The following is a 10,345-nucleotide window of genomic DNA, read 5'->3' as shown; positions in this document are numbered from 1 at the left end:
ACTATAATAACACATCTAGACATGTTTTGGGCTTAGTTGAAGTTTACCACTGCTTCATTGTACTCCAAATATCTGCCGAAAGTGCCTGTATTCTTTAAAAGTAAACTGTGTGTGTGTAAATTAATCTGGTGAATAATAAATCCTCTTCCTCTAGAAATGAGTTTGCATTTAAAAGGTGTGATTTTCCAGTGTTCTGCAACTTGTGTAGGCATTTATGCCAGTCCCAAATAAGAGTAAAATGCTACCTGTTCAGAACATTTAAACTGCTTTGCACTAATGTAAATGACTATACAGGCAGCAGGGCAATGGAGAATCAAGCTCAACATGTAGTTCAACTCTGCAAACCATCAGGACGCTATTTTTAAAAGTTACTTTTCAGAGAGTCTGAAAAACAAAGAAAACCACCACTTTGCAACCAGCTTGTCTCTCAGAAACTTCTAGATGAAATTTGCTCAGCTTTTTCTTTTCCAATCCTGAAAACTCATGATGGGATAGGAAAGTCAAGAGGTGCTCTTGCCTGATCTCTCAAGTAACCCTGCGTATACCTCAAATGCACCTACTATACCCCAGGTGGATCAGCGCTTCTGATAATTACATGTAAGCTCAAAATAGAACGCAAGAATGACTTGCAAACCTCAGGTTGAGTTAGCCATTAGGGGGAAAAAAAAAATCTTTTTACTTCAAAAATTTGCCTTTGATCTAGAGCCAGAAAGACATAGTACTCCACAAGGCCATTTTTACAACCCTTTAAAGGTAGAACTACAGTCCAAACTGAATAAAAGCAAGAAAATTTAGAGCTCTTTGAGTTAGGTACTTTTTAGCCTTCACAACTCCTTCCATGTAGCTCAGAGATTGAGTTTTTAATCTTTGTGAATTTCTTACTTAAATGAAAGAACAAGACCTCAGCCAACACCTACAGCACTTTTTGATAACATCAGTACAAGGGAGTTTGACTTATTTCCACTAGCAATGGGATAAACAAGGCAAAAGGGGTTGTTTTATTACCTTCACTTGTTGTCAGGGTGGCACCAATTAGTTTAATTCTTCGGTGAGCACTTTATCCTGCCTGTGACAATCTTTTCATTGATCTGCTTACTGACATTCTCTGCAAGGCTTGGCTTGATCCATTACCATAGACACCCGTTCTTCTTTCCTCACCTTCCTTGAAATCTGACTATAATTGTGTTGAACTGCTATATGTACATATATATATAGTTTAGTGCTTATTGTCAACACCAGAAACTGAAGTCTTCCATTTAGGTACAGACTTGACAGTGGATTGGAGCAATGAAAGCTTCCTCATGATGCAACACTTGTATACATTCATTGGGAAAGATCACTGCTGGAGAAAAAAGGGAAATTCAGGCTCAATGCCAATTAAATCCTTGCCTATTCTATCAAGACTGCAAATTAGCACCAGTTCTGATAGTAGTGGCTTCACTAACAACATTGGCTTCAAAGAGGCCAAAAAACATTAATCAGGTAAGAATCCTCATACAGAAGTTGCACTTGGGTTGTTTACCATAGTAAATATTTTTCATCATTCAACCACAGTATTTCAGTTTGTTTTACATTTTTCTGTTGACCACCAAACAATTGTAGAAATGAATGAGGTGACTTATTTTAGGCCTCTATCCTGCATACACTTACACACATCCTTAGCTTTACTACCATGAGGAGTCCTGCTGAAGGCATAGTAGTATAATTAATCACGTACATACATAAGTGTGTTTCAAGAATAGGGGCTGAATTTAGCCATAAGCTTTACTATATTAAATATAAAGATTTTTAAAAGTACATATTGGTGAATTTAAAGGTAAGTATGATCATTACAAAATACGTTTCTGTAAATTAGAAAATGATAAAGATGAACACAATGAATGTATGTAAAACAAATACATATGGTTAAGAAGAAAAATTATTTTTCTTTGACAACAAGGAACATAGATAGTGATTCATAGACTGGTTTGTTTCATATAATTGCTCTATTGCAAATCTGTCACTTCTCACATTTTATACTTAGATAAAATTTTACTCCTGAAAGATCCAATCCAGGTTATTAGCCCATTGTTTCTCATGAGTGGTTCTGATACACTGTAGTCTAAGAATAGGTACAAATTAAGTTGCACTTAAAGTGCTGTACAGGCAAGTCTCATCTTATGCTGGGGTTACGTTCCACTGTCAATACATAAAGCAAAAATCGTATTACATTGAGTGTAATGGTGGGCGGAATTGGCCGCACTACAGGTACAGTATTTAAATTATTTTTCTTTCTTTGTTTTTGCCGACCGCACAAAGCTGAATTCATGCATGTTAAATGCACGCAAGGTGAGACTCACCTGTACATATTTAACGTGCATGAAAAGATTTTTCCCCACAGTTCGTTACAGGCACAAAAATCAAAGGCTATTTCTAAAAGTTTTATCCCAATTCAAATAAATATTAAGGACCTGATTTGGCTATTCTTGCTCACATTGTGAAGTACTTTAAGCCCAGATCCACAAAAGGATTTAGTTGTTGCAATGTTTTTCAGTTGCCTTGAAAAAAATCACCAGAATCCACAAAGCCTGCATTAAGTAGCTAAATTCCTCATACAATGCATGGGGAGAGTTACGCACTTGAGAATGAGATCTGTGAAAGCCAACATACTAGACAGGGAGCCACTTAAGCTATGCCATAGCAGATACTGCTGAAGTGCTGTGGACTAAGCCCTGACCCACTTAGGGAATTAGGAGCTTAAGTCTGGACTAGAAGAAAGTGCCTATTCCTACTTGGGATCCACAGCCAGGAATCCTCTTCTAGAGTCAGTAGTCTTAGGCACCTCGCAAGAAGGACTTAGAACAGCAGCAGCAGCACACACTTAATTCCATTGGGGGAGGGAACGCAGGCGAGAGGCAGCAGACTCCCTTATAACTTTTAGCCCAGGATGTGGGAAGCCCCACCTCACCACCCAGCCTGTCTGCGTTGTGGGATGGAATGCAACTGAAAATTATAAAGTGAGGGGCTCAGCTCAAAAAGTTTGAAAACTGCTTAGGGCGCAGACAGGGGAAGTAGCTTGGGGCATAGGCACTGACTCCATGGGTGCTTTAGGACTGGACCACCCACTGAAAAAAATTAGTGGGTGCTTAGCACCCTCTAGGAGCCAACTCTTCCCCCTTTCCCCCCAGCACCTCCTGCCTGCCGCGATCATCTGTTCTGCTGTAGGAGGCGCTGCGGGGGAAAGAGAGGAGCGGGGATGGGGCATGCTCGGGGGAAGAAGTGGAACTGGGTGGGAAGAGGCAGAATGGGGATGGGAAGAAGTGGGGCAGAGGTAGGGGTCTTGGGGAAAGGGATGGAATGAGGGTAGGGCCTGGGGCTCAGGGAGGGGGTAGCTCAGAGCTGTGTGCAGTGAGCCATGCGACTGAGTGCAGGCAAGGGGGGTAGCTCACACTGCAGGTAGAGGGATAGCTAGAGCCTGTGGACCAGGAGCCCAGGCGGGCCCCTCCATCCTATGGTCACTGCTCCCCAGGGTCTCTGCCACCCAGGAGCCAGGTCCCCCTGCCCAGGCAGGTCTTACGGCTGCCTGAGCAGTCAAAGGGGGCTGGGAGCTGAGGAGCAGCCATAATCCTGGGCACCAGCAGCAGGAGACAGGGGGGCTCCATGACAGTCCAGACCATGGCACCAGCCAGAGCAGCAGCCGCCCCCTCCCATTGCCTGGCTCCAGCTTCCCACCTCAAACCTGGCCAGGTGGGGAGAGGATGTAGAGTTTCCCCCAAGATTGTCCCACTCTGGGTAAGGCCAGGGCTTGGGGCTCCAGAATTCAGACCCACAGCTCCCAGCTTTAGCCCCACATATCTCCCTGCTTCTGGGTGAGTTCTCTAACCATTGGACTAAAAGTTGCATGGAAATTCTCCCCCCCTCTGTGGCTGTTTTGTGTGAAATTAGCACCTAATTCAGTAAGAATGCCAATCTCTACCTTATTTGAGCCTGAAGCTTAGAGGTGAGAGGCATCTGGAGGCAGCCATGCATATGCCAAGAGGCAGAAACAAAGGTGCCTAGGGGCCTTTGAAAGCAAAAATTTAGGGAACAAGTGAGTTTAAGCCCCACAGGGTTAGAATTAAGCTGACCTAGGTGATTGAGGATGGCATTGGCACCTAAGTGTCTGTGGATCTCGACCTTATTGTAAGGAACCTGAGTGGGTCTTGCTCAGTACAGATACTTCTATCCTTATGTTAAGTAGTAGTAGACTTAATCTTGTGGAGTATCCAAGGATCACAACAGGGAAATCATGTCATGTGAATTTCCTTATCAAGATTGTCAGACTTTGTTAAACTCCATATTCTTGTCAGAAGGCAATTTCACATATCTGCATAGAGTATTATAATGCTATTAACTATTTACAATGCTCTAAAATAAAGAGAAAATGTTGGTATTCCCCAACTTAAAGTGTTCAGATACATGAATAAAAAACGAACAGGTGCAAGAAACATTCCATCTGCCCACAGTGCCTTTTTATTCATGATTTTTGAGCATGCCCTTGACAGAATTTTTCATGGGAAAAAAAGTCTTAATAAGAAAAGAAAAAACAACCCTCTGAGGCAACACTTAACAGGGGAAACATAGCTCAAAAGGACCAAAGGGGAGCAGCATAATCTCTGCAGTCAGGATGTTGTTACAGTGCAAGAGAATGGAGACAGTTGCAGATCATACCTACAGACCACAACATGTGTTTGAATTGCCAATGTAATCACAGTCCAAATCTGTTTAGTCTTGTGTTTCATATTAATAGTATGTAGGACATGAAGATGCCCATATAATTTAGTTCAATTAGCTGCCTTTCATTGCAATCCAGCAAATACTAATATGGGATAGAAGTCCCAGGTGTTGCAAGAATGATCTCCCATAGCTTCCAGGCCAGTCATAACCTATGAAAAGGAATGACAATTCTGTGATACAAGCTTTAGCATTCGTCATCAGGAGACCTAATTTCTATTTCTTGGTCCATCAAGCTCCACATGTGAAGTTGGCCAAATGTTTATATAGGTCTTCAGCCTATATAAATGGGGTATACACTTCCCAGCTTGGTGCTCATTACTGTAATAACTGAGTACCTCACAGAAAGCCTTTAAATCCATAACCTAACACAAGCTTGCTGAATAGGATCCCCAAACTCTCAGAAGATACTGGCAAAACAAAAGGATTAGATCTACATATACTTCATGCAACATTGGGACATGTAGTCAGACTGCATCCAACCACTGCAATCAAGCTTCCTCTCAAAATACAAGTTTGGAATTCAAAGACACCCAGTGTAGAAATTAAACACTCAAGCTAAAATGTCGAGTAAACTATGAGGGCATAAAAATGAAATGGAACAGTTATCCCCGTCGAAAATTTGAAGACTTAAGGTATAGAAGAATTTAGTATCCAACTAAAAAAATAAATCAGTCCTGAGTATTTGACAACTCAAACCCATGAGATTAATATTTCACTGTTATCCGTCTTCCCCTACCTACTCTTCCCATATCTCTGCTGCACCCAATCACACCTTGTCAAACCTATATTGTGAGCTTTCTGATACACAGAGTGTCTTATTACTTGTATGTACAAAGACAACACTATGGGGCGCTGAAACTTTATATAATTTTGAATGGTAAATCTTCAATCTGAAGTAGGGAAAATGAAATGGAAATAATAAATAACTGCAAGAACACACACTTAACACATGAAACCTAGAAAGTATAAGTTGCAGATTTATTATGGAAGCTTAACTTAAAAACCAAACTGCATAGTACAAAAGGTCTGTTATCTCTGCTCAAGGTGGAACAAGTTTCAAAATATATAATTTTTTAAAATTTGTTCAGTCAATACACAATCCTTTATAAAAACTGTATATCTGTCAGTACCCTCATTGCATTTATAAATACAAGATTTACACAGCACCTCCATCTGGAAAAAATTAAAACTCCTTACAAATATCTACATATATTTCATACGTACAAAACATTCATAGGAGTACTTTGTTAAAGTCAGGTTTTGTTTAATGGTTCATTTACACTGCAACAAAATACATATAAATCTGTATAATTTTTCATAAAATGTCTAAAAATTAGCATAACACTTTGTAGACACTGAACTTCTTTAAACCATCTTTTAGAAAAGAACTTAATATGCATATTTCCTTGAGATTCAGCAGGTGAGACACATTGATATGAAGGCTAGATGAGAATAAATGCACACTAAGTAGCAGTTAAGGCAGGGGTGAAATTAGTGGGAAGAGTTATTTTATACGGCAGATCAGTGACAAAATGCAATAAATACACACAAGTCTTGATGTAAGTTGCCTCAGCATCCAGTTAACTAGCCCCTACACAAACGAAGAATGTCTACATTTGTGGAGCTATACAGTCAATCATTAAAATCATTTTCTACTAGCAGAGCACTGACGCTATCAATGCTCACAGGTGCCAACTGGATTTTCTTTTTAGCCACTTCAGGTCAGACACTGTTCTGGAATGTGGATTTAAGACTTGAATATGTCCTTTACTCATAGGCAAGTTTTACAGATTCCCTCATCTGTAAAAAGTAATTGTTTAGTTTTATCAACGCCCTAAGGAGTCTACTGGATTTTTTATTAGTATGATACATAAACATTTGAGAATATGAGTTCAGGAATTTTAATATGACCTTTAATCATCTACAATATTTCAGATACTAAAACTATGTAGATTGGTCCCTCCCAAACCTAGGGGGGTTACACAGGGCCATACATCCAAAGAAAAGGCTTAAAATGCAAAACTTAACCTTTAACTATTTTGGCAGGAACTGTAGTCTGCCTCAAACCTGCTTATTTTGTTTATAGTGACTATAGGGAACTGAATGTTCAAAATATTGTATTAAAGTTTATTCTCTGCAAGGTCTGTGCATTTAGGTTTTCAATCCAACATCAGGGCTTGAGATGGCATTTGCAGTTACATATCAGGTACAGGGGAAAAAAGGATTTGAACCTTACCTTGCCCTAGTACACAAAACAAAATACCACAGAAAATGTTTGACAGTATGAACCCAAAGTGGACACCAATATCCACAACAACATGTGATCTTCACTTGCACATGGCTCCATCCTCCCTTAAGAGACCAGAAGCTCACTGCATTCTGTCCTGTTTTCTGGGTTCACAGATCAGTGCATGAATTTTGATTTGCAGCCTCCTTTTTCAAAGCTAGCCCTCAGACACTGCTGTCTTGCAGCAATGGTTCAATGTCCTCATCACTGCCACGATCTGGGTTGTTGCTCTGGGCACTGCTGATGCTGTGCTTCCTGGTACAGCTGGCTTTACTGTGCTCAGGAATGAATAAGGCAACCAGAAAAGCTAGAAGAACTGCACATGCTCCAAACAGGAAAGGTGGGCCAGGGATGATAGCTCTCTGCAACAAAACAGGCAAATCAGAAAAATATGAAATTGTAATATTTTAATCAAGTAGATATTTCAATCACTGCATCAGGAGGTAACAGGACAATTTAAAAAAGCTGTTTAGTAAACATATATCAAACTGCATGCTCAATTTGTATGTGCATTACAACTAGAGCTGGCTAAAATTCAGTGGACATTTCACTCCCTGAATAAAAAGTTTCATTCAACTGAAAACTATTTGTGAATTCATGTCAAGTTCACCAGATAGCTATGACTGAAAGCATTCCCCTGAAGCAGTTGAACTAAAAACAAGATTAAAAATGTTTTTTATTTTGTTTCTTTATGATATATAAAGATGCTAAAGCTATTGTAAAAATACTATATTAAGCCCACCTTTCTTTTTTATTTTTCTAATTATCAGAAGTGTCAGATCTCTCTCTTAACCTGAACAGTGTCACGTTAAAACGTCACCTGAGCTTCAGCTCACTCGCCTCCAGCAAAGAGGGCCCTCCAAAGATCCTGAGCAGGTCTTCCAGCAAAGAGGGAAATGAGGATGTGATTTTAAGCTCAAGTAAAGAAGGAAAAAAACACCATATAGAATTCAAGAGGGCACATTTTTGGTTTTCTCTCTTAGTTTACCCTTAAAAAAACTACAAAGGAAAAATCTTCAAACTACTCTGTCTTGTCGACCAAAGAGTCAGCAACGAGCATGTGCTGCACGGTCTGCACTTCACCGTGCTCGCATGTATTCATGTCATTTGAGTAGCCCCATTTGATCACGTTAATTCTTTCATCTACCCGGTTCAGGCATTGCCATGTTCAGCTGTCTGTATCTGCCCCTTGGGGAAGGTCCTCTTAGGGTTCCAAATCTATTTCAGTGCAACTAACAATTTTAAGGGGAAGGATAAAGAATGAAGAGCACCAAGTTTCACATCATAAATCAGTTTTAAGAATTGAATACGAATTTGAATTGCAGTGTGGTGAGGCGACTGCCCCACGCCCACGTGAGAGGGGGGCTAGAGTAGGCCAGAGCAGCTGCACAGCCAATCAGGAAAGGGCTTACTGAGAGCCAATCAAGTCCGAGATTGGAGACAGCCAATCAGGGATCAGCTTGGCCCTATATAAAAGCTGCCTAGGAGAGGAGCAAGCAGTCTCTCCCAGACCTTCAGAGGGGAAGGTCTGTCTCCTGAGTGAGGAGACCAGTACCTGGGACAGCGCAGTGCTGGGCAGACTCGGGGGAGCAGAAGGGAACTCCAGCCCACTACCTGACAGGCTGCAGGCCCTGAGGGAAGGGCCTAGCAGGTGCAAAAGGGCCGACAAAAAGAGGAAGCAGCCCAGGGAGAGAGGCGCAAAAGGGGACAGAAGGAGGGCAGGAAGGCTGCCACCAAAGGGTCCCTGGGTCGGGACCCGGTGCAGAGGGTGGGCCTGCCCCCCCCCGCCCCTTCCCCCTTGCACAAACACCCAGCCAATGGATGTGGTGGTGATAGTGGACTGCACCAGACTCCTGACACTGGGGTTAGACTTTAGGGTGTGGTTGACCATGGTGGCTGGGGCGCAAAGAAAGACTGCTGATAACACCAGACCCCCGGAAGGGCAGTGTCCTGAAGAGGACGCCACCGAGCAGGAAGCAACGTGGGTCCAGACAACAACAAAGGAGCAAAGGACGGACGGGACACCACCAGCAGCAGGTGCCCCACCAAGGACTGAGCTAATTCCCAGAGCAGCCAGCGGGAGGCGCCACCGTGATGAGTCCCAACCCCGTCACAAGCAGGCACACATTTTTGCCACAATTAACCCTATCAGCAGTGCAAACTGAAGAGACATTCACTACTGTGGGGATATATTGAGCCAAATTATCTTCTTTCTATTCTTTATCTGTAAGGTGGGAGGCTAAGAACCACTGCTGTGAACCAAGTTTAAGTGGGTTCTCTCAGGCTGGCACCATCTTTGCACGTTTCCAAGGCCTCCAAAGAGTTGCAGATAAATTTTTAAGGAGAAGCTTATATTTGCACAATAAGACTGTTCACAGGCTTCAGCTGACTTCCCTGGAAAGAAAATCTAACTTCTAGGATTAATAACCTGGACAGAAGATTTGATAGGGCTAAGCGTCATACCACAAAAAAACAGGTGGTAAAGAAAAGTTCAAGCACTGGGAAAGCAGTATTTTAACACAAGAGCAACTCTGTCTTGGATGGGAAGACAGAAATGATATTGGAAAACCAAATTTGTCACAGAAAGAGTGTATTTGGGTCCCAGCAGAGAAAGCAACCACAAATCTTTTTGATTGTTACTGAAAAGGCAATTTTTTACTGGAATTAGACACCACATAAAATCCTTTTTACACATAGAAAAGTGTTACAGGTTTCTCAGTACAATCAGGGGAAATGGTCACTGAGACCAGTGGCACATATGCAGGATCCTAAAAGTATATTCTGCTTTGTGAAATCTTCAGAATGAAAGAAGCTCATCATCACTAATGATTGGAAGCAAACATGATTTTAAAATATTGACAATTCTGCAACAAAGTGCACTTTTAAAATTTATTCTGGCAAGTGTAGCTTTATGTATGATATACTAATGAATGCAATGTGGAATCTTCTATAAAGGAAATGAATTCTTACTAATGTAAGATCTTAATACATCAATCTACTGTTAAATATTTGATTTCAAGTGCACAGAGATCATTAGGCCTCTTGGAAAAACAGGGTTTTCAGGAAAGACTTGAAAGGAAGAGTGAGGGCTGAATGGGTCCCGGTAAAAGATAGCATAGACAGCCAAGAGAGCAGTAAAAGACAAGTGAGAGCTAAACAAAGCTTTGATAAAAGAGTGAAGGGGCAATAAAATGATGAGGTAAGCGGGGACATAGGCAAGAACAAAAAGCTTAAACTTTACAAGATGGACAAGGGGAAAGACAGCAAAGGCATTTCAAAAGCAACTACTTAGCATTACTGGAG

At 41.4% G+C, this 10,345-nt stretch overlaps 1 protein-coding gene across 1 annotated transcript in view; it reads right to left on the bottom strand.

Moving 5' to 3' along the window:
* Positions 1 to 5,710: 5,710 nt before the first annotated feature.
* The window catches only part of LOC123372923 (hippocampus abundant transcript-like protein 1), a 48,144-nt gene continuing 43,509 nt past the window's right edge, over positions 5,711 to 10,345 (bottom strand). Inside the window, exon 12 of the mRNA XM_045021566.1 lies at positions 5,711 to 7,404. Within this exon, the coding sequence (XP_044877501.1) occupies positions 7,207 to 7,404 (198 nt within the window). The 3' untranslated portion in view covers positions 5,711 to 7,206. The remainder of the gene's footprint in view (positions 7,405 to 10,345) is intronic.

Source organism: Mauremys mutica, chromosome 6, assembly GCF_020497125.1.
Source record: "Mauremys mutica isolate MM-2020 ecotype Southern chromosome 6, ASM2049712v1, whole genome shotgun sequence".
Lineage (NCBI taxonomy): Eukaryota > Metazoa > Chordata > Testudines > Geoemydidae > Mauremys > Mauremys mutica.
Note: the sequence above shows the minus strand (reverse complement) of the source record. Positions and strands in the feature narration are given on the sequence as shown.